Source organism: Ursus arctos, unplaced genomic scaffold, assembly GCF_023065955.2.
Source record: "Ursus arctos isolate Adak ecotype North America unplaced genomic scaffold, UrsArc2.0 scaffold_18, whole genome shotgun sequence".
Lineage (NCBI taxonomy): Eukaryota > Metazoa > Chordata > Mammalia > Carnivora > Ursidae > Ursus > Ursus arctos.
The window spans coordinates 60,025,160-60,052,352 of NW_026622852.1; the positions used below are offsets into that span (position 1 = coordinate 60,025,160).

Consider the following 27,193-nt stretch of genomic DNA (forward strand, 5'->3'; position numbering starts at 1 on the left):
ACACACATGTGCACACACGGACACACACGCACGCATGGACACACATGGACACACGGGCACACACGCACGCATGGACACACGCACGCACACGCACACACAGGCACACATGCACAGGTGCACGCCCCATCACTCTGTTCGGGAACACACCGTCTCTTTTGTGTTTCCTCTGAAAGGTCTCCCTGTGGGATGCATGGCCTCTGGCAGGCAGGAATGCTCTGGCAGAAAGCTATTTTGTTTTGAAGGAAGTTATTTTATTTCTTGGGTTTGTGTGGATTAACTGGGAGTTGGGTTTTTTCCACCCTGTTGGTTGCTGGCCCTCTGAGACCCTGGACAGCAGATGTCCCTGGAGCATCTTTGCATGTCAGCAGGGTCCCCTGGCTCTGTCCCCACGGGGGAGGGCCACAGCTGTTCCTGGGGCTGGTGGCTGGGGAAGCTGGGAGGAGGCCTGGGGCTGTCCCTGGATGTGGACTCCACTTTGGGGTTTGGGACAGGGGTACGACAGCCCTGTCTCTTGTCTCTTCTGCACACACACGGCTTCCCCTGCATCTCTGGGGCCTGCTTTGGGCCTCACCTCCCAGAAAGCCCTCAGGGGCCGAGGGGCACCTCGCAAATGGGACCCTTGAGCATGGCATCCATCACTCCCTGAGCCCCGCTGGCCTGGCCTGGCCCTTCCCCTGGCAGACTCGGCAGGCTGCTCCAGGTGCAGGGGGCTGCCCCCACCCTGGGGCCAAGGGCGCCCATGAGGCCCCTGCCTAGAGCCATCTGGCTAAGTCCGTGCCCACTCGGGGCTGCGGCCGAGCTGAGCTGGGGGGAGGAGTGGAGAGCGGCCAGTACAGAGCGCGGGCGGTGTGGGCACAGGAACAGGAGGGGAGGATGCAGCCCTTTTCCTTACCCCGGGGTAAGGAAACCAGGCTGGTTTTGCAGATAAAGATGCTCAGAGCCCTGACCCCCGGCAGACCTGTTTACTTCTGGGGATGGGGAGGGGACAAGTGAGGCAGGGCACACCACCCCCACCCCTAGGTAGAGGCTGGGGCCTGAGCCCGGGACAAGGGAAGGAGGGACCCCGTCTTGGCAGAGATGGAGGTCTCCCTCCACCTGGGCTCGGAGAGATGCCAGCCCCCAGCAACTGCTGCTGTCCCCACACAGAGACCATAACCTTGAGGCCATGGTCTGTGTCCAGCTCCTAAGGACATCGTGACCTTCCGTTTGCCTTCCCATGGGTGCTGCCCACCAGGCCTAAACCGCAGGGGGCTGGGGGTGGGCAGAGCCCACACTGCCCCGGGGAGCCCGGGCCCAGGAGCACCCCCCAGCAGCACCGACGACCCAGCAAGAGCCGGAGGCTGGGGAGGTTGCCCTGGGTCTGGCACGGACAGGTGACTTTGGCAGTGGCTGGCCTCTCTCCTCAGTGCCCACTCTGCTGCTGCAGAAACAGCACCATCCCCCCACCCCTCCCCCAGCCCCCCCCACCCCATCCTCTCCAAATCTGGCTGCCGTGGGCGGCCGTTCAAGGGCTCGTCACAAGCCTGGGTCTGGGCCTTCAGAGTCTCAACCCCACCCACAGGGCACCCACCCCTGGCCGTGGACGCACGTGAGCCTGCCACCTCGCAGAGCCCTACTCGGCAGCTGCCCGCCCAGCGTGGGACGGTTCACTCCTTGCCGAATCAAGGGAGAAGCCCCATGACACAGCCCCTCGCCACCAGGCAAACCTCTCCCCCTGCGTCTGGCCAGGCTCAGTCAGGATGACTGCCTCACACACCCCCTGGGGTGTCCACACGGCCTCTTCCCGAATCCTTCCAGCCAGAAACCACAACAGTCAGTGGCCCTTCCAAGCGCAGCCCTGCCTGATGCCTAGGGACCTTGGGGCTGAGGGGCCCAGCTGGGGCTGAGCTGGACGGAGCCCCTAGCTCAGATCTCAGTCATGCAAACCCAGGCCCGCTTGGGGTCTCCAGCCCAGTCTGGCCAGTGTGGCCCCTATTGCCGCTCACGTCCCAGCCTCACCCCTCCCAACCCATCCCAACCCCTCTTCTGGCCCGGGCTCATCTGGGGCTGAACCTCCCTCCCCCATGGCCAGGCGAAGTCCCAGGCACGGCTGTCCCGGTTGCTCTGGGACAGCTGGGGTCCGTGACCAGCATTCTCACACAGGAAAGGACAAGCCTCTCTCTGGGAGTGGGTACAGCCTGTGTCCTGCTAGTCCAGAAGCCTGATTCCAGGCCTCGGCATCCGTGACCTCCCTTGGCCTCTGACCCCAGTGGCCAGCCTCCCCTGGGCCCCACCATGGCTCCAGTTGCCCGTTCTCCGTCCTGATTCTATCACCATCTGTGACCTCGGCTCTCCTGGCTCCAGGCCCGGGTGCATAGCCAAGCCTGGGCCCCACCTGGTGCGGCTCCTACTGCCCCCTTTCCACCTCACACGCCCCGTGCCCACTCAGCCAAGAAAGCGGGCATTCCCAGCCTCTGCCCCCCCCCCGGCCCTGCAGACCCGCTAACTGGCCCTCTCTAACCCTGGGGGTGGGGGGTCCCCCCCGTCCCCCCCGTCCCGTCTCTTTACTACTGGAGCAGACCTAACCTGGGTCTCCTGGGCCCACTGGCGTCCCTTCCCAGGTGTCCTCCATGACAGCCAGTCACAATCCCAGGCCCATCTCCGCCCAGGGTGGGAGCCCAGCTGGCCCCCAGACAGGACAAGGCTACACGGGCTCAGGATCTCCAGCAGGGACTAGCCAGAGGCCAGGGTGCCCCCTTGGGGGGGCAGGTGCATGGAAGGGGAGGAAGGGTCATCCCTAGCAACGGCCTCCGGGCTTGCGTGGTGCTGGGCTGGGGGTGACCTGGAGAGGGCAGCCGCGGAAGACAGTGGCCAGTGACTTCCGGGCTCCAGGACCAGTGGCTGTCAGACTGGGCTGTTCCTTTCCCTCCAGAGAGACTGTTCCCACCGCCCATCAAGGACTCGTTGTGCCCTGTCCCCCGAGGCCCATCTGTCCCCATACTCCTCCCCCATCAGAAATAAACACTTGGTGCCAGGAGGAGCCAGCATGACCGCCAGATGACCCACGGGGTGAGTGAGGGCTGCAGGCCAGGCCGTGGGCGGCTCCCCTAAACACCCAGGTTCTAGCCCCAGGCAGAGCGGGAGGTCCTCTCCTCTCACTTAACCCTCCGGAGCCTTCGCGCTGAGGGCCGGGCGCTGTGCTGGGCTCTCAGGACTGACAGAGCCACCTCCACACACACCCGTCTTGGGTGGCACCCAGCAGAGGCCAGCCAGCAGCCTGGGGAGCAGGGTCATGCAGTCACCTGGCGGGCTTCCTGGGGTGCCAAGACGGGAGCCTGCAACCAGGGTGCCCGCTGCCCAGCCCCACAGGGCCCAGAGCCCCCCCCCCCCCCGCCCTGCTTGGTGCCCACCCTGTTGCTGGCCCTGCTCAGAGCTGTGGCCTCCATCCCCTTGGAGTCACCGTGGGCCCCCAGGGAAAGGCAGGAGCACCCACCTCAGGGGCAGGCTTAGGCCAAGGACCAAGGACTCAGGGCCTCGGCCTCAGTGGCAGCCTTGCTTTCCTCCGCTGGGACCAAGAGATCCTGCAGATGCCCGGGCCAGCCTGACATGGCCAGGTCAGAGAGCCAAGAACGCTTCCAGAATCAGGAGACTCTGCTGGCCCTGGCTGAGCAAGCCTCTGCCCAAAACTGTCCTCTGGCTTCCGGGTCTTTGAGGAGAGGGGCACCCAGGCCAGCCGATGGTGACCTGGGGAGGCCCACCTGTTGGTCTGCCCCCAGCCCTCACACAGGTGACGGGGGAGGCTCCAGCCCCCACCACCCATTGCCTGGCTGGATCCTTCCGGAAGCCATCTGCCCCGGTCACCCTGATGCTGAGTGTCACGGCTATGGGAGGCGGGGGACGTGCGGGAGCAGGGTGGGGGCTGGATGCTCTCCTCCATGCCCTGCCAGACCCCTTCCTGAGACAGACCTGCTGCAGGCCCTCCACGCTTCCCGGGGCAGCCCCCAGCCGTGGCTTCCCGCTGGCCGGAGTGGCCTCAGCTTACCACGACCATCTTTTCGTCCCCTCGGGGTCTGGAAATGAGGCCTCGCCCGGGGGGCACAGCCCCACCCAGGACCCCACTGGAGAGCTGCTCTTCAATGTCAGGAGGCGGCGGGACTCAGGTGCCCCCACACGAGGCCGGCTCTGGACTTCTGGCCAGACCATGCAAGACTCACTTCCCACGGCTCTCCTGCACGGGCCCTGTCTCTGCCAACACCTGGTGAGCCGGCTGCTGTCTTTCCCAGCATGGCCCTGGACGTTGGGCTGGCCTAGGAGTTGGGGAGGGGAGGGGCATAGAGAATTTCTTGCAGGGGGAGGAGCTCTGAGACCCTGCTGCACCTGCCCTGATGTTCTGATGCTGCAGACCCAGCACCCCCACTCCCTCTTTGGGTCCCAGTGCCCCACCCAGGGGTGTTAACCACGCTGCCCCCAACTGTGCTTCAGGCAGGTGCTGGCACCCGGCCAGCTGCGCAAGGCGGCCCTCTGTCCCAGGACAGCCTGGAGATGCAGCCGATGCAGGTCTGGGGAGGGCTCAGGGAAGGGGATAAGCCTTAGGGCACGTTCCAGAATATTTTGTCTAGCAGCTTCTCCCTGACCCAGGGCACTGCTTCCTCCGACTTCAATGCTTCGGGGACCCACCACCCAGTCTCTTCAACACCTTCCAAGGAAGGAGTATCTTGGGGTGGGGTGAGCCCGGGGGTGGGGGGCAAGGCCTGAGGGGGGAGGGTGGGGTCCAGTGGCTGCCCCCTGCCCAGTAGCTCAGGGCTCCTTCCAAGCCCCTACCCACAGCGTGGGGGGAGCCGAGGGCCAAGCAGAAGGTCGGTGGGATCCATAGGTCCCTGTGGGTCCCTCGTCTGAGGATGGAGGCCACCGTCAGCCGCAGGCCAGCGAGGAGCCGCCAGGCACCTGGACAGCCTCAGCCCTGGGGACCCACCTATGAGGGACACTGCCGGCCCCCCACCCCCGAGGATGAGATCAAGCCTAGGCCTGGGCCCCGGGCTCGTATACGACCAGGCAGGCAGAGGCAGGGGAATGGCCTCGATGACCTCTCAAGGATGAGGCCAACTCCTGACATCCCCGTGGCCCAAAGCAGCTGCCGTCCGGACCGCCTTCCCGCCCCGACCGTCCTCGGGCAGACGCCCATCGTCAGCCTCGCACCTGGGCTGCGGGGCCCTAACCTCGGCTCTGCTTGGCCGTATCTGTGCTTCACGCCCACGGTGAGGTCTCCGCCCGCGGGGCCCACAGAAGGCCGTGCGTCCAGAGCTGTCTGGATGCTGCCGTGGGCCTGGAGGCGGGGAAGGCCTGACCTAAGGTGGGGGTCTCTCCCTGCACCAGGTCCTGGCATGGGACCATCGTCTGTGCCCTGGGCTCAAAGCAGGCACCCTGCCCTCACGGGTCAGGAACACACACTGTCAGCCACCCCCACCCGTCCCTCTGAGAGCCACGAAGCAGCACGTGGTCTGCCCGCGGGGGGCCAGGAGCGGCCTCACCACGGCAGGCATCCAGCACGGACGCACCCCCATCCCCCATCCCCGCATCAGCTGAGCAGGGCCCCTGCTGTAGAGATGGCCCAGCTCAGAGCTGCTGACCGCACAGGCCCCGCCCAGAGCAGAGTGAATGGGCTGGGGGGGGCACAGAGAGAGCAGGGGGAGTCCTGTGACTTGACTGCAGGAGGGAGGGAGGGAGGGACAGCTCCTGGACGTCCCCTTCCGCCTCCCCGGCCTCCATCATGCACAGTTGGGGTGGGGGAGGGGCTGACAAGGTGACAAGGCCAGACCCTACCTGGACTCGACCTCAGATGAATCACTGTGCCTCTTCCTCTACCTGCTGGCCCAACAGATCCTGGGGCACCTATTTCCTGAGCCCAGAAACGGTGCCTCAGGCCGTCTGGCTGGGCCAGGCCGAGGCCTCCACCTGCCCCACCTCTCCTCACCTCTGCTGTCCTCCCCTTCAGGAAAGAACGAGTAAGGGCCTGGAGGGTCCGGAGCAGAGGGGAGGAAGGGGCCCGGAGCCCCAGCCTCAGCCCAGCCCTGCCTGGAAGCCGCCCCTCTGCCACGGAGAGGTTCCCAGGAGCGGATCTGTCCTGAGAGCTAGGAGAGCCGCACTCTCTGAACCCCGCGAGTCCTGTGAGGTGGGAGCACCCTCACTCCCTCTGCGCAGATGAGGGAGGCTCAGGAAGCCCACGACTAGCCAGGATCACCCTGTCCCTGCCCAACAGATCACCCTGGTCGGAGGGAGCTGCTCCTTCAGCCGTCCGTGTGGCTGCCCCAGCCGTGGCTGTTGGGTGGCCTGGAGGGGCAGCGGCCATGCAGGCAGGGAGACCAGGCACCTGAAGACGCCCCTCCAGGAGCCCTCACGCCACCCGCAGGGACCCAAGAGAAGAGCTGCCATCCCCGCCCCGACCCAGGGCCCTCCATGAGAAGGGGCGTGAGGTCAGGCCCTGTACTCCTCAGTGTTCACTGAAGGCCACCTGGGCCGTAGGGGGACAGAGCAGCTGAGTCGCACGCGCAGAACTCTGGACCTCAGGCACACTGTGGTGTCTTCCCTGCCCCGCTGCTGAAGGCCCCCTGGGGAGAAGGGACATGGGGACTTGGTCCCTGGCGCTGGGTCTGAGGGCCGGACACTAGGGCCCCCAGGAGCCACTCCGTCCTCAGGAGGACCTCGACCCCCAGGATCTATGGGACCCCTGGGGGTCCAGCTGCAAGTGCCCCTCCTGGCGGGTTAGCCCAGCCTGCCCAGACGAGAGCTGTTCAGGCCCATATCTCCATGGTCCCAGTGTCCTGGGTCACCTCTCCCCCACACTCCTGGTCCCACCGTCCTGGGTCACCTTATTGCCTTGCCCCGGGCTGTGCTCACCACTGGCAGAGCTGTCCTTGTCTCCGGGCGGCCTGACCTGGTAAGGGGCCTGCAGCCCAGCCACTCAGAGAGCCACAGGCCTCCCTCGGGTCAAAGGGCTGCCAGCCGGTGAATGGGCAGGAAGCCCGGTGCCCACATGGGGGTGCAGCCGTGTCCCCCAGGCCTTCCTCCACATTCCTCTTCCTGCCCCGTCCCACCCTGAAAGGAGCTCCCAGATCTATTCCTGGGCCAGGATGTGCCTGGGCACCCCAGGGGCAGTGCAGGGTCCTGGGGTCAGCCCCCCCAACTCCTGCCAGTTCTGCTGGACTGTCACCCCACGGCCCAGGGCGTGGATCACACCCGAGGAGTAGGGGCTGCCAGGAGGCCAGGGTGGAGGAGTGGGAGTCACGGGCCTACCTCTGCCCCCTTCCCCGCACCACCACTCCCCTCCCCCCCGCACCACCGCCCCTCTCCTCTGCACCACCACCCCCTGCCCTGCACCACCCCCTGCCCTGCACCACCGCCCCCCACCCCACACCACCACCCCCTGCCCTGCGCTACCTCCTCCCTCCCCCCATACCACCACCTCTCTCCCCTGCACCACCACCCCCCACACTGCACCACCTCCCCCCCACACCACCCCCTCTCCCCTGCACCATTGCCCCTCTCCCCTGCACCACCACCCCCTGCCCTGCACTACCTCCCCCCTCCCCCCGTACCACCACCCCCTCCTCTGCACCACTACCCCCCACCCCACACCAACCCCCCTCCCCTGCACCACCGCCCCTCTCCCCTGCACCACCACCCCCTACACTGCACCACCTCCCCCCCACACCACCACCCCTCTCCCCTGCACCACCGCCCCCCACCCTGCACCACCACCTCTCTCCCCTGCACCACCACCCCCTCCCCTGCACCACCACCTTCCCTTACTCCCATCTTTTTCTTAGGTGTCTCCTGTCTCTCTCCACCCCACTCCCTCACATTGGCCTCTGCCCAGGAAGCCAACAGCCCCCTGCCGGCCCCGGCACCGTGAAGAAGCAGGAGACCCTCCACGGGGGGGATGGCGCCCTGCTGATGGAGCCCCTCCGTCTGTGCTCCCCTAGCCCCGGGCCATTGGGGAGGGGCCCTCACATCCTTGGCCTGGATGTCAGGGCTGCAGAAGCGCCAAGGAAGAAGAGGCCTGGTCCAGACCAGCGGTTGCCCAGCCCCTCCCAGCCGCCCACTCTCAGCCCTTCCCACAGAACTACCACACCTGTTGTGCTGGGATTTCTGAGATCCCACCTCAGAAAGGGGGACGGGCCAGCCCTGGCAGGACAGGATCAGCCACCGGCAGTGGCCTCATAGCAAGGGTCTAGCCGGGGCCAGGAAGCCTGTGGGGGCTGAGGTGCAGATGTCCCCACCTTGCCAGGACCCCTGTGGACCTGGTACCCACCCTCCTGCCCCCACAAGGTGGGTGACAGTGCCCACGCTGGTCCCATTCAGGGAGCTGACCTGACCCCATGCCTCCCCCTTGATCATTTCTGAACAGCCTTGGGGCCTCTCCAAAGCCAGAGGCCGGGCCTGCCAAGAATCTGGCTTCTAGGCAGAAGACTGCACCCCCCGAATGGGCCGGGTCTGTCTGGAGATGACCGGCTCCTGTCCCCTCATTGACCATAGCTAGAGCCCCTCTGTGTCTGCACCCCACAGCCGGAATCCTTTCCCCTGCTTCATTTTCCCTCCCAGGGTCAGAGCCCAGGCTCCTGGCCTCCCCCAGGATACTCACACCTCTCCCGCTCACAGGGGTCAGAGCTGTGGACCCCACTCAGCCCTGAGCCGAGGCCCCACTGGCCTGGGATGACCTCGGGCTGAAGCAGAGGGACAGGTGACACCTGTGAGAGCTGAACAGGGCCCAGGACCTCAGAGACAGCCTGTCCACCCAGGAAGGCCTCCAAGGCCAGGGGTAACCCTGCATCCTCTGATGGCAGGAGGCACTGTGAGCAGTCCCCGTCTCAGTGTATGGACCAGGAAACAGCCTGAGTTCCACATGCTGCTCCTGGGCCAGACTGCGGGGCGGGACCAGTGTAGCTGGAACCACGCACAAAGGGTGGGCCTGTGCCCAAGGCCAGGGGCCCCCCCCCGGCTGAGAAGGGTGCCCCAGCAGCTGGCTGTGGGGGAGGCTGTGCCCAGCACGCCTGGCCTCCGGGCCCCACTTCCGGGGCAGATCTGGTTACCCTGGTTACCTTGGCCCAACTCTGCCATGACCATCCAGCCTGCTGGGCCTTTCAGGACCAAACCCAGACAGTACAAATCCCCTCCCAGGGTCCCCGGGCTTGGAGAAAGAATGATGGTAGGGCTTGTGTGAGGGGGTCCCAGCCCCAGGTAAGAAGAGATCAGAGGTCCCAGGCAAGGCCACGCCAAGGCACATGCTCCCTACCCCCATCCAGGCTGCCGGGCTGCCTCTCGGACTGGAGAGAGGACCAGCCCTGCGGCGGCCTCTTCCCAGCCTCTGCCCTCACTCGGCCGCAGGTGGCAGGGCCCAGGCGGTCCAGTCAGAGCCTCTTACATAAGCAGCCCTGTGGGGGGCGAGGCTGCAGCTGGGCTCCACCGCTCTGTCCTCCCCCACATCACGAGCCTCCAGTGGGCTGTCCTTGGGCCCTGGGTGGAGGCCAAGCCAGGCCCATAAATAGGGGTCTCTCCAGTGGCCTCTGCTCCTCCTGCCGGCCTCCCTCCCTCTGCCTGCACTGCTGGCATCACAGGCCCTGGTCACACACTCAGCTCCAGGACAATGGCTGCTCTGCACACGTTGTGGATGGGGCTGGTCCTGCTGGGGGTCCTGGGAGTCCTGCAGACGCAGGCCCAGGTCCAGGTCTCCCTGCAGCCCAACTTCCAACAGGACAAGGTGAGGGGCTCCCCTGCCCAGTCCCCCAGGCAGCACAGGGCCCTGTCAGGGGAGGGGGGCACTCTCTGGGGCCGAATTGTCTTCCTGGGAAGAGGGGAGCAGAGCGGAAGGAGGAGGCTGACCACAATCACCCCCCGTCCCTGGGCCTGCGGTGATTCGCTAACCGAGAGAGAGAGCGGAGCTACTGTAACCCGACCCGCAGGGAAGCACCTGCGACTGTGAGCGCGCACACAGCACGTGCGGACACGCGGGCCGAACGCGTGCCTGCGCCATCCAACCACGGTCCCTCCTCTAAGCTCACGACGCCCAGGGGAAAACAGGCACACGTACTACACCTGGGTCCCAGGACACATGGTGGGCGAGCGCCGACGGGGAGGGCCCACCAGGATGGCCCGGAAACCCGAGAGCGCGCAGGACCGCCGGCACACGCTCAGTCGGTCCTCCGGCCCCCGCACCCCTTCCCGAGCGTCACAGGCGCCCCGCGGTCGGCCCCCGGCAGCCAAGGCCGCCCCAACCCCTCTAGGGACGGCCTGGGAGCCCTCTGTCGTCCGCTCCCGCCACCGAACCAGCTGGGCCTCCAGGGCGCGGGGCGGGGCGGGCGCGGCTGGAGGCGGGGGGAGGGGCGGGGGCGCCCCCCACCCAGGTCCGCCCCGGAGGGTCCTGGCCGACCCGGGCGGGGTCCGTTCGCCGCAGTTCCTGGGGCGCTGGTTCACCTCGGGCCTCGCCTCCAACTCGAGCTGGTTCCGGGAGAAGAAGAAGGTGCTGTCCATGTGCGTGTCAGTGGTGGCCCCGAGCGCAGACGGAGGCCTCAACCTCACCTCCACCTTCCTCAGGTGGGACGGCTGGGCTTCTGGGGTCCAGAGCTCCCCACCCCATGGCCACCGCCCAGGGACAGCCCTTGGCCTGACCCCTGGCCCCTTCGGTGGCCTGCCAACAGGAAAGAGCAGTGTGAGACACGGACCCTGCTGCTGCGGCCGGCGGGAACCCCGGGCTGCTACAGCTATACCAGTCCCCGTGAGTGGGGCCCCTCTAGAGACCCCCGGCTGGCCCTGGGCCGGGGAGACCCGCCTGCCCCAGCAGTCCATGGGGCGGGCTGGTGGCCACTCCACCGGGGTCAGCTAGTCTGCGGTCTGGCCCGGACCCGCCCCAGGCTCAGGGGTGGGGGACCACGAACCCTCTCTCTTGGGCACTGGATCTGCTTTGGAGCTGACCTCCAGGCCCCTCCCTGCCCCCCCATAATGGTATTTCCTCAGGCAGAGCACACACAGGGTAGGCCACTCCTCTCCACGGTCGTCCAGCCCAGGAGCGGGGCCAGGGGCCTCTTCACTGCCCACCCCACCATTTACCCCCTTCCTTGGGGATGGCTTCCCACTGGGAAATCTTTCCTCTTCTGGGTTCTGGCTGAGGGGTTTGTGGCTGCACCATGAACCCCTAATGTTCTGGTCCTGTGTGTCTGCTGCCCCCCAGGACTTCTGGTTAGAAGACCCTGGGCCCTGCAGAGTTCAGGGGCGGTGCAGGCAGGAAGCTGGGGCTGGCTGCCTGTCTCACTGGGGGAGGGGGTCACCCCTGGCTCCGTCCCACAGCCAGCCCAGGGAGAGAGCACCCCTTCCCAGGCAGAGGCGGGCCGGAGGTCTGGGGACAGGGTCCCCAACTGGGCTTCTCTCGCGGATTCCCAGACTGGGGCAGCACCCACGACGTGTGGGTGGCAATGACCGACTACGACGAGTACGCGCTTCTCTACACCACGGGCACCAAGGGCCTCGGCCAGGACTTCCACATGGCCACTCTCTACAGTACGCACCCCCCACCAGGGACTCAGTCTGGCCTGAGATGGGGGGCTCCGGGGGGGCTCCCCAAGCTGCGGAGGTGGGGGCAGCAGAGACCTCCCTCAACTGAGGCCTGCGGCTTCTCCTTCCTGCCCCAGGCCGCACCCAGACCCCGAGGGCCGAGATAAAGGAGAAATTCACCACCTTTGCCAAGACCCAGGGCTTCACAGAGGATGCCATTGTCTTCCTGCCACAGACCGGTGAGGGGGGGCTGCTAATCTGATGGGGAGGGGATTAAGGTCAGATGTGAGGCAGACAGTGTCCTGATTCAGGGGAGGCTGAGGGGTGCGGTGCATCCGGCCAGACTGCCCACTGACCACTGACCGGCACACTGTGGCCTCCGGAGTGGGGGCAGTCTGTTCTCACCCCGAGACCTTGGCCAGCAGCCCCAGGGCGGGGCACAGGAAGGTACTCCGTCTCCAGAAACACCCCCTCCCACCTCCCCAGTTTCACCAAGTGCCGGTGTTCCAGGCCCCTGATCAGCCCTCGGGCACAGGGTCCCCAGCCCGGGTGGGGGGGGGGGCACGCTGGAACAGAACCGGCGGGGTGGGGTGCTGCAGGAGCACCCAGGGGCTCAGGGCCCGGGGCTTCCCTGAGGCAGGCAGTCTGCTCCGGGCCCAGATGGGGACAGAACCTTCTCTGTTTGGAGGAGGGGAGAGAGTGACAGAGTGTGATGGACTTGGCAGTTTTGGGGGGCTCTACTAGACCAGCTCTCCAGGGCTGCAGAGAGGGGCAGGCAGCCCAGGTGGGGAAAGTGGCCGCGGCCTGGGGCGCTGACCACAGTCCCCGGGGTCTTTCTTGGCAGATAAATGCATGGAGGAGCACAAATAGGTGAGTGTAGTGTTGCGGGCTGGCTTCACCCAGCAGTCCCCACTCACACCTGCCAACCCCCACCCCACCGTGCCAGGGTGGTCCTGGGGGAGGAGCTCCACTGGGGTTCACAAGATTCCTGGGGGTAAGAGGAGCTGGAGGCTGGGATAGGAACCCATGGGGTCGATGGGAAGGGAGGGTCCTGGAGGGCTCACTCCTCTGTGGCCTGGAGCCCAGAGGACTCTGGGGACTCTGGGGCCAGGAGGGGTGGTATTGCCTGCCCCACCCACTGGTCCCGCTCTCTCTGCCAGGTGACCCCGGCCCCCGGAACTGGCCATCCTGCCCTGCTCTGCTCTTACCTCCAAGACCCCCAAGTCCCCAGCCCTGGCTCCTCCCTGCCCCCACCTCTGCCCCCTCAGGCTTTCTCCTGGCTCTGAGAATAAACTCCGGAAGCAAATCAGCAGTCCAGCTCTTGCCTGTCTGTCCTGCGGTCCTCACTGCCCACGGCCTGGCTCTGGCCGGCTCCCTGGGGACCCAAACACACCCCACTCACTTTGGGCCTCAGTTTTCCCTTCCCCCCTGGAAAGTCTCTGAGGTTGGCTCTTCGTGACATCCCTGAGGGATGGGCAAGGGCCCGCTAGAGCTCGCTCCTGGTGGGGCGGGTCCGAAGTCAGGACAGCCGAGGAGCCCGCCACGCGGCCCTCCCCCAGTGCACGCCGGGCTCTGACCGCGCCACACCCCCTCCAGCCACACTCCCACAAGCTGCCCCTCCAGCCAGCTGGTTCTGGGCTGGGGCCCAGTCGCCTCCTAATCCCTGGGCAGGTGCCCAGGCCTGCCCCTTTACCCCAAGTCGAGAGAGGCCTGAGGCCCAGGGGAGCTTTGCATCCGCTGGGTTTTTGAAGTGTGGGGTTAGTACACTCAGACTGGGACAGACTGACTGAGTGGGCTGACGACCAGACACCCTCGCATTCCCTCTGGCTACCGTGGTGCCTCCTGTCCCCGTGCTCCGGCCCCGCCCTTTCACCAGACCCCTGGCACCAAAGTCACCCCTGGGCCCCGGAGCACGGTCTCCCTGCCCACCAGATTCCAAGCCCTGCCCCGAGCCCTCCCGGCTCCCAGTGAGCAACACCCACTGCATCCCGCCCACCAGTACCCTGCCCGGGCAGACCACCCAGAGTTGCGAGGCTCGGAGGTGATGGTGAGCTTCTTGGCAGGCTTCCTGGAGGAGGGGGACTGGGGGGTATGTCTGAGCTGAGAGCAGGGGGCAGACATCCCAGAGAGCCTGCCAAAATTCTCCCTGCATTGAAGGATCTGAAGTCTCAGGGGGAAGCGCCACCGGGGTGGGCGGGGCTCGGTGGATGCCAGGGCCAGGCTACCGCAGGGTGCAACCCGATCAGAGCCTAATCGCAGTGGGCTTGGTCCCAGGCCAGCAGCCCAGCCACCCCAGGGCATTTGGGGGTCATAAAGGCTGGGCAGGAGAGGCCACGGCAGCTGTCCCGCCGCACCGTCCTCCACCATGCTGCACAAGCTGCTGATGGGCTGTGTCTTTGCCCTGCTCAGGGTGTCCCCAGGCCAGGCCCAGGTCCCCATCCAGGACAACTTCGACGCCAGCCAGGTGGGCCCAGGCACCACCATGCCAGACCCATTCCCTCCTCCCGGTGGATGACCTCCCTTGCTTCTCCAACCAGGTCCCGGGGGCCGGCATTATCCCCAGAAAGCTTGGAGAGCCAGAGAAGCCCAGGCCTGCCCCCCACTCTCTGGTCCAGGCTCAGCTCAAATCGGGGGGAAGGGGAGACAGCCCCATCCACCTGCCCCATCAGCTGGGGGGTGGGCTGGGCAGGGGAGGACAGCGGGCCCCTCAGGCCGGTCTGTGGCTCATGCCCTCCACCACTCCCCCGGGCCTCAGCTCTGGACGAGGGGCAGCCACCGCTGCCATGCTGGGTCAGAGCTGATGTGGGAGCAGGGCCTGTTCCCCAGCTCTCCCTGCATCCTCCCTGTAGTTCCAGGGTACCTGGTATGTGGTCGGGGTGGTATCGGATGACCAGGGCTTCCTGGACTCCAAGGACGACCTGAAGATGCCCATGGTCTTGGTGACCCCCTTGGCCAATGGTGACCTGGCCCTCAAGTTTGGGCTCTCTACGTAAGTGACCCCGCAAGCCCCACCTCAGGCGGGGCCTTAGACCTGGCCAGCGTGAGGCCAGAGGGGAGCCCCTGAGAAGCGTCCCTGGCACCGGGGGGAGTCGGACCCAGGCCCCCTGTGCAGTCAGACTGCGGGGCTCAACCACGGAGGGGCCGGTCCGCAGGGGATGCCTCCACCCGTGGCCTGGCCACAGAGGATCCCGTCCCTGTGTCTGCGTGTGGGAGTCTGCGGGGGGACCCCACACCTCCTGGCTATGTGTCCTTGAGCAACACCTGCCCCCCCCCCAGAGGGCTTCCTCAGCTCTGAGCACAGGGCAAGGGGGGCCCAGGGGTGCCGGGCAGCCTGAGCACCGACCCACCCCACGTGGTCAGCAGTGCCCAAGGGGTGGCCCTCTGCCACGTGGTCGGGCAGTGTCTGCAGGCCACTCACGGTGCTGCGGCCCCTCCTCCCCAGACCCGACGGCGGGTGCCAGAAGATGACCACAACGTTCACTAAGGGTGCTGTGGACGGGCAGTTCAGCAACGAGGGTGAGCGGGGCCGGCCGGGGGCTCCTGAGCCAGGCCGCGGGGGCGAGGGCCCAGCCAGCCGCAGGCTCACCCAGCTCCCGCCCCCCAGCCATGGCGCAGACCGACATCCGCGTGGTGTCCACCGACTACAAGCATTTCGCGGTGCTGTACAAGGAGACGCAGAAGGGGGGCGTCAGGAACGTCTGGCTGGAGCTCTACGGTGGGCCCCCCCGCCCCCCCACTAGTCACCGGGCACAGGCCTCTCCTCTGGGAGCCCTGCACGCACGGCTGGTCCGGACTGCTGTGCACATTCCAGCAAGTTCCAACTGCATGGCCGGTGGAACCACTGTCCCCGTGTCTCCTCGGGACCCCCACCCCGTGTCTGTGGTAGAGGGGTCCGGACCCCTCCCCACCCAGCCCCTCCTCCCGGTCACTCCCTTCCCCCCGCCCCCACCCCGTCCTCCTCCAGACCCTGCCCTCTGCTCACCAGCGCTCCCTGCCCTCAGCCCGCGCCCCAGAGCTGTTTCCCGAAGGTGCACAGCAGATGCAGCAGCTGGCACCCCAAGTGGGCCTAAACCCCAGCCAGGGCGCCCTGCTGCCCAAGTCAGGTGAGCGTGGTCCCCGCACCGGCTCAGGGCTGTGGGAGACCCCAGACTCAGACTGCGAGGGCCAGGCCCCAAGGCTCACTCCCCAGATGTGGGCAGCAGCACCAGGGGCAGCCCTGGCCGGTCCAGGCCAGAGGAGGGCCGGACGGTGCCCTGGCTGGTGACCCACCGGGAGGAAATCACTCGCAGGCAGGGAGGCTTGATTATTCAGGGAGGTTGGGGGCCTCCACCCCTGGGGAAGGGGGCCCTGGGTGGTTCCTCAGGCCTCACTCTCTCCCACAGACCAGTGCGCTGGAGCCTTCTAGGTGAGTACTCAGGGGTGGGCCGGACACCACGCCCAGACCGTGCAGTGCCCAGTGCCCTGCTGACCCCTGGGGGCCTCTCTCGGCCAGAAGGCTGCACGGTGGAGGTCCTCATCCCGGGAGCAGGGTGGGGGTGGTACCATAGAATCGAGGTGGGACAGCAGGCAGCGGTGGGGAGGAACGGAGTGGGGCCCTGGGGTGGGCCCAGGGAGGGCAGGAGGAGGCGAGAATATGGTGCTCACCCCACTGCACCTGCCCTCTCATTTGCAAGGAAGGATCCAGCCCAGGAGTGCCAGCGGTGGGCAGGGGGCCCGTGCTCGGTGTACTGGGCTCCCCAGAGACCATGCGCCACTTCTCTGCCACCCCTCCCCCAGCACAATAAACAATCTCCTCAAGCCCACGGCTGCCGCGCTTTTCTTCCACGTGTTCTGGGACCAGGGAGGGACCCCTTGCTCGGCTGGGGCTGGCCGGGGCAGGCGCTTAGCCCGGGAGGAGCTGACGCTCTGCTCGGAGGGACACAAGCTTATCCAGACAGCGGCGTCGCAAGGCCTTCCCTGCCACCCCCCCCGTGCCCCCCCCCACACCAGGGCACCAGACTGGGGGTGTTGCCCTTGCTCAGCCACCGGGGCTCCTGCAGGCACAGCGGGCCTCCTGGGCCTTTGGGGTCCTCCCAAACCACAGCGCAGAGCAGGGATCTGGGCCTCTTCCGTCCTCCCAGTTCTCCCCTGACCTCTGGCCCCAAAGTACCCACAGTTCACTCCCCACCCAGAGCCAGAGGAAAGGGGGTGTGAGCCATTGTGCCTATGTCGGATAATATCCCTCTTCTTTGAAGACATGTCCTGCAGGGGCGCCTGGGCAGCTCCATCGGTGAGGGTCTGCCTTCAGCTCAGATCATGATCTCAGGGGTCCTGGGATCGAGCCCCGCATTGGGTTCCCTGCTCAGCATGGCGCCCACTTCTCTGTCTCCCTCTGCCCCTCCCCTGCTTGTGCTCTCTCTCTGACAAATAAAATCTTTAAAAAAATAAAAAATAAAAACACAGCCCTGTCCTGCCAGATTTCTGCCTTAATTGGGGTCCTTATGGGGTAAGAGGTCACAGAGATAAAGAGCCCCATGCCCTGAGGGCCCCAAACAGCCCCTCCACACCTGCACCCAACCCCTGCACACCCAGCCCTTGCCTTTGCTGTCCTGACCCACAGGCCAGCCCCTGGCCCACCTGTGGACACTTGGAGGCAGGGACCTGCCCCGGTCTCCCCCCCGCCCCCAGCTTGAAGCTTGACACCAGTCTGGAACTGAAGCCCTGGGGTCGGGACAAGTGTGTGGAAGGCCCAGAGAGCCAGCCCCCCCCACGTGTGATCTGGGAGCCCACCCACCCACCCTGCCTCCGGACACCTGGGCAAGGTGCCCACCGAGAAGGGCATCTGATGAGAGATGCTGTCTGATCATTTGGCTTCCTATGGACCAAGGGAAGGGGTGGAGGTTACCATAGCAGCCGCAGCGAGGGTTTGAAGTGCAGAGGAAGGGACGCTTAACCTCCTGGGGAGTGGTGCGGAAGTCTGGCCACCAGCTCTGCGCGCCCACCAGCCTCTGGACCCCCTGCCCTCCCCCACGGGTCCCCCCCCAGGTCCCCTGGGAAGGACCTGGAGCAGGGAGATGCAGACTGCCCGTCACAGCCTTCTGGATACCCTTTCCTCGGAGAGAGGCTCTGTCCTGGGGTGGGGCAGCCCCATGGGACTCCTCTGGGTCCCAGGAGGGCTGCCCCCAGGCACCGCAGATCCGCCCAGGGTGCATCATCTCATCCTGCACCACCCTGCTCCGACCACACGGGGGCAGCACTTAGCCAGTTCTCTACCCAGAAGCCGGGGAATTCTGTGCGCGGCCCTTGCTCTGCTCCCCACCGCTGCAGGGCGCCCCATCTCACTGATAGGAAAGGCCAAAGTCCTTAGCTCGCCAAGAAGGCCCTCCCTGACCGGCCCTCCTCTGACCCCACCACCTACCCTCTTTCCTTCAGCCCCGCTGACCAACTCCAGTCCCTTGAATGTGCGGGCCCCCGGTCGGCCTCAGAGCCGAGGGGCAGGGGGCTCCTGCCTGGGGACCTCTTCTCCCAGCTCTCTGCTTGGCTAGCTTGCTCTGCCCCTCTGAAATCTTTTGCTCAAATACCACCCTGTGTGTTCCTCCCTAGGCCTCTGGGACCCCAAGCCCTGGCTGCCCTTGGGTCTCTCTAGCGGCCCCTTCTCCAGCTCAGGGAGCTTGCAGTGCTGTGTGCCCTGGGGTGGGAGGTCAGCCCTGGCTGCCCAGCCCCCCTCCCCACAGCCACCCAGCGCCCGGTGGCGGAGCCTTTCTTAGCCTCTTCCCTTGCCCATGTTTGAGGCCCCACCTGCCTTGAGCCCACACCCACGTTCGGTAAGACTGCTTCCTGCAGAGGGCTGAGGTGCCGAAGACCCGGCCAGCCGGTACATTTTCTAGATATTTGTGTAATTTTTTAAAGCAGGATTTTAGGTTTTCTTACCACGCTTTAGAGCGAATCTTTGCTTCAGGTCTTGAACTAGGTCCTTGGGGCTGCTGTGACAAACCTGGTGACTTAAAACATACCATTTACCTTCTCACGGTGCTGGAGGCCAGAAGCCCAAAATCAGTTTCCCTGGGCCGGAATCATGGGGCCAAGGGCCACACTCCCACTAACGGCTCCAGGGGGAAGCCTTCTTACCTCTGCTACCTCCTGGCGGCAGCCAGCACCCCTGACTTGTCGCTGCATCACCCCAGTCTCTGGCCCCCTGGCCACACTGCCTTCTCCTCCTCTTGGTGAAACCTCCCTCTGCCTCTGGGATGGCATTCGGATAACCCAGGAAAACCCCCCCATCTCAAGACCCTTACCCACAACTACAAAAATCCCTTTTCCACACAAGCTGACATGGACGGGTCATCGTTGTGCCTGCCTTGTTCTTCCTGGAAACGTGCCTAGGCCCCAAGCACTGTGTCTGGAGGAGCTGATATCTAAGGGGTCCTCGGAGCTGGGGACTGCACGCTCACATCTCCGGACACGGTCCTCCGCTAGAGTCTGGGTGCACAGCGGTCTCACCATCACCATCAGAGTTCATATAGCAAAGGGGTGGCCCCTCTCCAAACCTGCACCCGCCCAGTGGCCTAGGGGCATTTCCGCACTTCCCAGCTGCAGGGGTCAGTGTGATCCCTCCCTCCCTCACCGCACCCCCTGCACTCGGAGCCCCTGGCCCAGTGTCCATCAGCTCTGCCCTGAGGGACTCAGCAGCCCTCTGCTATTCTCCCTGCCCCCCAGCCTCCACCCCTGTAGCCCTCAGTGGTCTCTCCTCAAGACACTCGACATGGGCTTTATACACGGAAATCAGTTGTACCACCCCCCACCCCACCCCTGCGTACGCCCTCCTGCAGGTCCCCACTCTGCATTCCTTCATCCACGATATTTACCCAGTGTGTCTGTGCCAGGCAGCGTTCGAGCACTGAAGGTCCAGTGGCAAGTAAAACAGACATAAAGGCCTGCCCTATGGACCTCTGGGGGGAATGGGCAATGAACACGATAAATAAATGTATTAGTCACCTACTGCCGAATGTTACCCCCCAGTTTAGCGGCTTAGAACAACAAGCATGTGTCATCCCCGCAGTTTCTGAGGATCAGGAACCTGGGCCTGGGTGTTCTGGGGCCTCTGGCACAAGATTGCTCAGGAGGCCGCAGTCAAGCCACCAGGCAGGGCCGCGTGCTCCTCCGAAGGCTCCGCTGGGGGGTCTGCATGCCAGCCCCCTCACTAGCCCTTGCCAGGCCTTGGTCCTTTGCCACATGGGTGTGCGCCCAGGGCTGCCACACGTGGTCATGGTGAGCAATTCGAGGAGAAGGAAGGGCCAGCCCGTCCCTTATGCAGCGTTCTCCTGCTGGAAGCAGCCCACACGCAGGGGAGGGATGTGGAAACGCTTGAACACAGGAGGCGGGATGGCTGGGGCCGTCTTAGAGGCTGCTGCCACAGTGAGGAGACCAGAATGTACTTTATGTAGTGACGAGTCTGGAAAACAAGCACATAAAACAGGAGAGAGGACATGAGATGTCGGGCGGGCTGTTGACCTTTAATGTAAGGGGACTAGGGAAGGCCTCACTGAGAAGGTGACCTTTGACAGAGGACCTGAAGGAAGCATGTGAGTCTGGGGGCGATGGGCGTGCCAGGCCAGGGCCCTGTGGCAGGAGCCTGGGGTTGTCAATCAGGGAAAGGTCAGGGAGGGGCCAGGCTCAGGTGCAGGCACGCTGGGGACACATCAGCATAGCCTGAAAACCCACCAGCCGCCCTCCCTATGGCCGCCCTGGGGTCACCCTGGCCCTCTTGCAAAGCCTTGAGCAGAACTGTGCTGTGCCCACCGTGGGCTTTCCTCCATGGCCGCTCCCTCTGCGTGGGATCCCGTATCCCGGTGCGCAAGGCCCCCCTCTTGCCCGGGTCACAGCTTAAACGGCTGCCTGAGAGTTTCTCGTCTCCTGTTTGTTATTCGTACATCCCATTAGCTCTCAGGGCTCCAGGAGACCAGGGGCCTCGTCTGGGGGTGAAGGTGTGCTCCGGGCCTAGGACCGCAGGAGGCAAGAAACAGGTGCTGGGCGAATACCGTGGGACGAATTGCCATACTTCATTCACTTCTGTATTCCGACCTGTTACAGTTAGGCGTTAGGAACCTCTGTACATCTGAGGACAACGTGGGCAATACGTCGGGCGAGAGCCGGTGTGGAAGGCGGGAGGAGGCCGCTGGACAGCGGGGAACCCCGGACTCGGCGGGTGGCGGGCGCGCAGCTGCGGGGCAGGCGGCAGAGGCCCCCACGCGGGCGTGGGGACAGCACTGGGGACCGGCTCGCCGGAGGTCCCCGCCCCGCCCCGCGCTTTAAGCCCGGTCCACCGAGCCCCGCCAGCCCCGCGCGGGCCCAGGGTCCTCCCAGCCGCGACAGGACCGTCAGCCCCGCCCCGCGCAGGCCCCGTGGGCACCTCTCCGGGCTGGCTCCGCCCCCGGCTCCCGGGCCTTGCTCCGGCGCAGGCGCCCTAGGCCTGCGCCGCGCTCGCCGGCTCGGTGGTCCGCCGCGCTCGCCGGCTCGGTGGTCCCCCGCGCGCGGTGCTGCCATGGTGCCGCCGCCGCTGTCGCCGCCTCTCTGCACGCTGCCGCCGGGTCCCGGGCCCCCGCGCTTCGTGTGCTATTGCGAGGGGGAGGGCAGCGAGGACAGAGGCCCCGGCGACTTCAACCTCTAGTGAGTGGCGAGGGGCGCGGGGCGCTGGGGGCGCGGACACTTCCGCGGGCGGTCGGGTCTGACAGCCGCTCCCCCCACAGCGTGACGGACGCCGCGGAGCTTTGGAGCACCTGCTTCACGGCGGACAGCCTGGCGGCCCTCGTGGGTAGCGGGGCTCCTGGGCGGGCCTGGAAGCCCCCAGCACCCCTTATCTGCAGTGCGGACCACCTATGAGATCGAGGGGGGCGGTCTGGGATTCCCCCCGGGGGCGGGGGGAGAGGGTCTGGACACCCTTCCCCTAGCTTTGCGGCTGTAGTCCTAAGATTGGCCCGGCGTCGGGGGCAGCTGTGGGTCAGGCAGCTTTGGGGGTGATTCCAGGGTCTTGGGCAGCTGGTGACCAGCCCCTGTGCCCTGTAGAAAGCCCGTTTTGGCCTGAGTACGGCTGAGGATATCACGCCCCGGTTCAGGTGAGCCCCTGAGCAGGGAGGAAAGGTGGGTGTGGAGCAAAGGGATCTGGACACAGCACTCAGCATCCCTCCTTTCCTAGGGCAGCCTGCGAGCAGCAAGCTGTGACTTTCACCCTGCAGGAGGACAGAGCATCCCTAACCCTTTCAGGGGGGGCCTCGGCACTGGATTTTGACCTCCACAAGGTGCCAGCCCCAGAGGCAGCCTCCAGGTTGCAGGCACTGACCCTGAGACTGGCAGACCAAGTGTGCACCTTGAAGAGGCAGCTGGAAGGTGGGGTGGGGAGGGCGTGCCCCGAATCTTCACTAGGGCCCCCTGCTCGTGCCTTCACTCTCAGCTTTCTTCCCCAGCTGTGCAAGTGACAGGTGCCAGCCCCAGAAAGAACCCTTGTCTGGTGGGGCCCCAGCTCTTCTTACCAGGTAAGGCCTGTCACCTATGACTTTGGTTGGGGCTGTGCCACTCATCTTCCCCAGGACCAGACTCAGACTCCAGAGAGAGGATGCATGTGGAGAGGGGGTTGTGGCCCTGGAATTGCACCGGACCCAGGAACCCCCCTCCTATCCTGTTTCTTTCAGACCCGGATCCTCAGAGAGGCGGCCCTGGACTCGGGACCAGGAGACGGTGTCCAGGAGAGTCCCTCATCAACCCGGGCTTCAAGAGGTACTCACCCACCTGTCCCCCGCTCCTGTGCCCAGGGTCAAGCCCTGGACCGCTGCTGCCCACCCCCCGCTCCATCACACCGCAGTGTCACTTTCCCTTCTCTCCCAGTAAGAAGCCAGCCGGTGGTGTAGACTTTGAGAGCCCCTGAAGATGCAGCAGAGTGAGCCTGCCAGGACTCTGCCTGTGAGGTGGGGACAGCCTCTGAGACCCCACAATCTCCACCGGCCCATCCTGCTGCGGGGTGGGAACACCTGCTCCTCAAACCGCTTCTCCGTCAAATAAATGCTTCCTCAGAGGGAGGAGCCAGCCACGCTCCGGTTTCTGGGGGTTGGCGGGGGGACAGGGATCACGGATCCCCTGCGCCCGTGATCTGGCACCGGGCTAGAGTTCGTAGGCTCCCTGGGGGGAGGAGGCCCCACGCTCTCCGGGCTCACACAGCTGCCCCTGCCTGGTTCGCACAGGAGCCGAGGGCCAGGCAGGCAGGGCAGGGCTCCTCAAGGCTGGAGCTCGGTCCCCACTGCTCCAGGCACACACTTCACTCTCCCAGACCCACCCCGCAGGGCTCAGCCACTGGTATCCCACACTGCATACACACTGGGTCCTGTGCAAATCGGAGGGTGGCCTGCTCCCTGGGGCAGGGCTGAGGAACGTGGGCTGGCCCCACCCACTGGCCCGGAGCCCCTGGGTGCCCAGGTTGGGCTCGGCTCCCCACCCTCCTTGGCCATCCTGCTGCCCCACCCTGGGCTGACTGGTTTGGGAGCCCAATCCAGTCCCCTGCAGAACCACCCAGTGGTTTCTCTGCCCCTGTCGTTCTGGGCTATCATGTGGAGCTGTGCTTTCCGTGGTGGGGGCTTGGGGGTGGCAGAAATCGAGGGCCATCTGGTTGCTCCGAGATCAGGACAGGCTCACTGGGCAAAGGTGCCTTTATGGGTCTGTACAGAGTGGGCAGGGGGTGGTGTAGACGGTGGAGGAGGGGCTAGCGGGGGCGCACGACCGTCCGGTAGGCCGCTAGGATCTCGGCACTGGATGGACACGTGTACTTGAACTCCTTCACCTGCAGCGCGCTGTCCAAGTAGCGGCGGACGCCACACAGCTCTGCTGGGATGGGCGCTTGGCGGAAGTGTGTGCACACCGTCTGCGGGCGAGGGGCGCGACGCGGTCAGGCCTTGGGGAGCGCGCGCCCCCAGCCCCGCGCCCCGCCAGCGGCACTCACGTCCACGATGTGCAGCTTGGGCAGCAGGCTGCAGTCAGCCAGCGTGAGCTGGTCGCCGTCCAGGAAGCGGCGGCGAGACTCACGGAGCTGCGGTTCCCGCGCCAGCTCGTGCTCCAGGGGCGCTCGCAGGTAGCTGTCCAGCCTGGTGAGGGCGCGCAGCAGCAGCTGGTACAGGGCTGGGGGAGGCGGTGGGGGGTGCAGTGAGGCCTGGGCCTGGGCCAACTCCCCCCACCCTCGCCGTGGCTTCGGACTCTCCTCACCATCGTCCTGCGTGGGCACCGGGTTCTTGATGAATGCGGAGAACCTGTGAAAGACGTCGTTGCCCGCGGTGCTGGACTCCCTGTAGCGGGGCGCCAGGCTGGGGAATCTACAGGGAATTAGGAATCTCTGGTCAGACCCTTGTGCCGCGCCCCCTCCCCTGCGGGACCCTCAGCGATCTTCCTGGGCTCCTCCCTGCCGCCCCGTATTCGCCCCTCCCACCAGGCCCACGCCCTCACTCAGGGGGCCCCAGCGTCTCCTCCAGAAACTCCTCGATCTGCAGTGTGTCCGTTTTGGCGTCGCCATCATAGAGAAGGATGGGCAGCTGAGAGCCAGGAGCAAAGTCCTTCAGCACATCCAGGGACCTGTGGGCACCAGGCAGGTGGAAGGGCCGCTGGTCAGAAGGGCCAGAGACCAGGGAGCGGCTCCCCTGGGGGCAGGGGGCTCACCTGCGAGTGTCCACCGTGGTGAGGGTGAAGGGCACGCCCTTGAAGAGCAGGAGCATGAAGAGCCGCTGACAAGAAGGGCAGTGTCCCACGCTCTCGCCGTCCTCGCTCGCCTGGGGTGGGTGGAGTAGAGGGTGCCGGGCAGAGAACAGACCTAAGAATTCTGCCAAAGGGCCCCTGCCTCCCACTGCCAAGAGTCTGGAATGATCCAAGGCCCCAGCTTGGTTGGGCACGGCCTGGACAAGTGGTGGGTGAGAGCCCTTGACTGGGTCCCTGGGAGGCGGGGAAGGGCCTTCCCATCTCCCAGGGACACGGGGGCAGGGCCCAAGCTCTGGGGCCTGGCCCCTAGACCCTTATCTTCAGCACCTGGGCAGAGGCCAGGCTCCTGGTCTCCAGGCCCTACAGGCTGGTCACAAGGGTGGGATGGGCCAAGTGAGCTGTTTTCTGAGTGATTCACCTGCCAAACTGGACTCTGGCTGGCAGCTACTCACTGTCCCACGCCCGACAGTGGGGAGGAAGCCGGGGTTTGGCAGCCCCTGCCCGGGGACCCACGGATCTGGGCAGTGATGTGAGCATCAGGCGATCACCTGGCCCAGCCCCCCTCTCCTGCTGCACTGACCTCAAGCTCCACTTGGGCCCTGGCCACCAGCTGCCTGATGGGCACCTCCCCACCAAGGGGCTTTTTCTCCAGGAGGGTTGGGCTGGGTCCCGGAGCCACGCTGGGAGTCAGCACCCCCACACCCTTGGGGACAGCTCACTGGGCCCTCCCCCAGTCCTGGTCCCTCTTTCCTCAGCCTCCGTAGGGCTGCCTGAGCCCCCCGCCAGGGAGAGGGCACAGATGCGGCTTTGGAGACCCACTGCCTGGCCCAGAAAGCAGAGCCCCCCAGCGCGCACTCGTCCTGGGGGCTGCCCTCCCAGCCCAGTGGCACCTTGACAAACAGCTGGAGCTTGGCACTCTCTGCCATGGCGAGGAGCGGCGGCGGCGGCAAGGCGAGGCAGGGGCGCAGGCCTGGAGAGCCTTTTAAGACTCCGGGGTGCCCCGCCCTCCCCAGCCCAGGACCGCCCTGACGAGTCACCCAGGCAGGCACTCACGCAGGCAGGCGGTTGAGGCTCCGTGTCCAAGCATGAGGTTGTGACCGTGAGAGTACTGAGTGCCCAGGGCTGGCAGTGCTGGGGACCCCAGCGCCTGAAGGGGGTGTGTGGGATGGAGGCAGAGACCAACGGAGTCGGAGGCAGGGAGAGGAGGGTGCCAGTCTGGGAAGAGGACAGCTCTGGATCAGAATGACTCCTGCCATGAACCCCACAGCCCTCCCTGCAGTGAACACCTGTTGTCTGTCAGGGTCCCCTCCCAGAAAGCTGGGGAGTGGGTAGGAGAAATGAACAGCCTGACCCCAGCCTCAGTTTCCCAATCTGCCTCCCCACCCCCACCCCGGGAAGGGACGCCCCTCCCACCACTGAGTTCGGTCAGGCAGAGCCCCACCCCCCGGCCGGGCCACATTCCTGGAGTGCTGCGGGCCGGCTCGGGTGTCCGTGGTCAGTCGACCCCACACTCCTGCCCTCCCGATGGCGTTCCGGGCAGGCTTTTCCCCTTCTTAGCCTTTCAAAAGAAGCACGGGGAGAAGGCTTAGAAGCCTCAACCTCCTGACCGATGGGTCTGCCGCCCCCGCCGTTGGCTGGAAGGAACCGACGAGGGGACGTTGTGTGCACACACCCCCAGCCTGCTCCGCCCCTGCCAGCGCCTCCTCCGCCCCGCGCCCGCAACCCCTGGGGTGGGGGGGCGTGCCCCGAGGGAGGGGCCTGCAAAGGCTCCGCCCCGCCCCGCGCCTTTGCCTCCTCCCCCGGGGCCCCAGGCCGCTCAGGGCTCCCGGGCACAGCCTGGGTGCTGGCCCGACAGACGACCGGGGCACCAGTACCCCTGCTGCTCCTCCGCGACGCGGTGGGGGCTCATTTGCCATCCGCCTCCCGGGCGCACACGCCACAGCCCGAGGAAGGGGCCCGAGGCCCCGCCACACCTGCAGGTGCTCTCCAACGGCCGTGGGGTTTTGTGTGTCTGAAACAGCCTTACGCATCTGTAGAGAAGCGTGACATGCCCCAGTGAGCAGGGGCTCAGAGCATTGTGCGTGGGAGTGTGTCTCACTTCTCGCTTATTCCGAGAGTCGAGCGAGGCCAAGACCGGGTCCCAGGCTGCAGTGGGCATTACCCACGGACTCATCAAGGGTGTGAGCACGCTTTGCTCCGGTCGCCCCGTCGGCTGGCAAAACCGTCCAGACGGTTCAGCCACCTGGGAACCCGCCCACAAGTGTCCCTGGGAATGCACGAGGGACATATAAACAGGTCCACGTTGTCCCCCTGGGTGGCAAGCCCCCCCCCCCCGGCGTGCGGGAGAGTCTTGGTAAGTTCGCAGGAGAGGACAGACCAGGTGAGTCTCTCTAGTCTCGGTTCAGTGGCGTCGTGGCTGGCTTGTGCCCCCGCCCTTCACCTTGAAAGTCCTAGCTCCCAGCACCTCAGAGCCTTTACAGAAGTCACCATGTTAGAGTGAGGTCATCAGGAGGGACCCTACTCCAGTCTGACTGTGTCCATGTAAATGGGAGATTTGGACACAGACGTGCATGGGTGGGGGGGGGGTGCTACAAGGAGGGTCCCCAGGAAAGCACCAGCAGCTGGCAGAGCATGGACCAGACCCTCGCCCGCAGCCCCTGAAGGAACCAGCCCTGCCCACACCTCCCTCTTGCGCCTCTGGCCTCCAGACTGAGGGAATACGTTGCTGTTGTTTGAAGCAGCTGTTTGCGGTAACTCAGGGACCAGTGAGAGAACCCCTCCCCCCAGCTGAAAACCACTGCATCACTGTGTGTCCGTCCACTATGCTCCTGTCCTTCTGAAAAAAGCCAAGAGAACATCCTCAGACATGTTTGAATTTCCTGCCATGGTTTCAAAGGCCATGTTTTTAAACGAACGAGACCAGAAGCTCACGGTCACCAGCCTTAACTGGCCCATGACATAGGTGGGC

General features: G+C 65.6%; 4 protein-coding genes across 5 annotated transcripts; 3 read left to right on the plus strand and 1 right to left on the minus strand.

Moving 5' to 3' along the window:
* Nucleotides 1-9,559: 9,559 nt before the first annotated feature.
* PTGDS (prostaglandin D2 synthase) lies at nucleotides 9,560-12,826 on the plus strand. The gene is made up of 7 exons (XM_026490096.4): nucleotides 9,560-9,733; nucleotides 10,427-10,566; nucleotides 10,671-10,747; nucleotides 11,410-11,526; nucleotides 11,658-11,759; nucleotides 12,365-12,390; nucleotides 12,681-12,826. The coding sequence occupies exons 1-6, from the start codon at nucleotides 9,620-9,622 to the stop codon at nucleotides 12,388-12,390; spliced, it is 576 nt and encodes a 191-aa protein (XP_026345881.1). The 5' UTR covers nucleotides 9,560-9,619; the 3' UTR covers nucleotides 12,681-12,826.
* A 1,059-nt stretch (nucleotides 12,827-13,885) lies between these two features.
* Nucleotides 13,886-15,925, plus strand: LCNL1 (lipocalin like 1). The gene is made up of 6 exons (XM_044380668.1): nucleotides 13,886-13,984; nucleotides 14,370-14,509; nucleotides 14,963-15,036; nucleotides 15,125-15,402; nucleotides 15,485-15,623; nucleotides 15,903-15,925. The coding sequence occupies exons 1-6, from the start codon at nucleotides 13,886-13,888 to the stop codon at nucleotides 15,923-15,925; spliced, it is 753 nt and encodes a 250-aa protein (XP_044236603.1).
* Nucleotides 15,926-20,972: 5,047 nt separating this feature from the next.
* On the plus strand, nucleotides 20,973-22,594 carry PAXX (PAXX non-homologous end joining factor). Of its 2 annotated transcripts, none has more exons than XM_026490157.3 (7): nucleotides 20,973-21,165; nucleotides 21,246-21,306; nucleotides 21,562-21,611; nucleotides 21,692-21,882; nucleotides 21,960-22,028; nucleotides 22,185-22,269; nucleotides 22,382-22,594. In XM_026490157.3, exons 1-7 carry the CDS (start codon nucleotides 21,041-21,043, stop codon nucleotides 22,398-22,400), a joined length of 600 nt encoding a protein of 199 aa, XP_026345942.1. In that variant the 5' UTR covers nucleotides 20,973-21,040; the 3' UTR covers nucleotides 22,401-22,594. The 2 variants fall into 2 exon arrangements, with proteins under 2 accessions (XP_026345942.1, XP_026345941.1); XM_026490156.4 differs by having other exon boundaries at nucleotides 20,978-21,165; nucleotides 22,378-22,591.
* A 356-nt stretch (nucleotides 22,595-22,950) lies between these two features.
* CLIC3 (chloride intracellular channel 3) lies at nucleotides 22,951-25,170 on the minus strand. Its single transcript, XM_026490164.3, has 6 exons — nucleotides 25,116-25,170; nucleotides 24,190-24,299; nucleotides 23,980-24,105; nucleotides 23,743-23,849; nucleotides 23,483-23,658; nucleotides 22,951-23,404 (listed from the first exon to the last, which is right to left on the minus strand). The coding sequence occupies exons 1-6, from the start codon at nucleotides 25,149-25,151 to the stop codon at nucleotides 23,246-23,248; spliced, it is 714 nt and encodes a 237-aa protein (XP_026345949.1). The 5' UTR covers nucleotides 25,152-25,170; the 3' UTR covers nucleotides 22,951-23,245.
* Between the last annotated feature and the right edge of the window lie 2,023 nt (nucleotides 25,171-27,193).

Bases quoted from the DNA above. Each gene is read 5' to 3' on its own strand.
- LCNL1 (XM_044380668.1), top strand. From the start codon at position 13,886: ATGCTGCACAAGCTGCTGATGGGCTGTGTCTTTGCCCTGCTCAGGGTG. The intron at 15,037-15,124 runs GTGAGCGGGGCC...CCCGCCCCCCAG, and splicing joins CGGGCAGTTCAGCAACGAGG to CCATGGCGCAGACCGACATC. The intron at 15,624-15,902 runs GTGAGCGTGGTC...TCTCTCCCACAG, and splicing joins CGCCCTGCTGCCCAAGTCAG to ACCAGTGCGCTGGAGCCTTC.
- CLIC3 (XM_026490164.3), bottom strand. From the start codon at position 25,151: ATGGCAGAGAGTGCCAAGCTCCAGCTGTTTGTCAAG. The intron at 24,300-25,115 runs GTGCCACTGGGC...CACCCACCCCAG, and splicing joins AGCTCCAGCTGTTTGTCAAG to GCGAGCGAGGACGGCGAGAG. The intron at 23,405-23,482 runs GTGAGTGCCGCT...CCTCGCCCGCAG, and splicing joins CCAAGCTGCACATCGTGGAC to ACGGTGTGCACACACTTCCG.
- PTGDS (XM_026490096.4), top strand. From the start codon at position 9,620: ATGGCTGCTCTGCACACGTTGTGGATGGGGCTGGTCCTGCTGGGGGTC. The intron at 9,734-10,426 runs GTGAGGGGCTCC...CGTTCGCCGCAG, and splicing joins CCAACTTCCAACAGGACAAG to TTCCTGGGGCGCTGGTTCAC. The intron at 10,748-11,409 runs GTGAGTGGGGCC...GCGGATTCCCAG, and splicing joins CTACAGCTATACCAGTCCCC to ACTGGGGCAGCACCCACGAC.
- PAXX (XM_026490156.4), top strand. From the start codon at position 21,041: ATGGTGCCGCCGCCGCTGTCGCCGCCTCTCTGCACGCTGCCGCCGGGT. The intron at 21,166-21,245 runs GTGAGTGGCGAG...CTCCCCCCACAG, and splicing joins CCCGGCGACTTCAACCTCTA to CGTGACGGACGCCGCGGAGC. The intron at 22,029-22,184 runs GTAAGGCCTGTC...TGTTTCTTTCAG, and splicing joins GCCCCAGCTCTTCTTACCAG to ACCCGGATCCTCAGAGAGGC.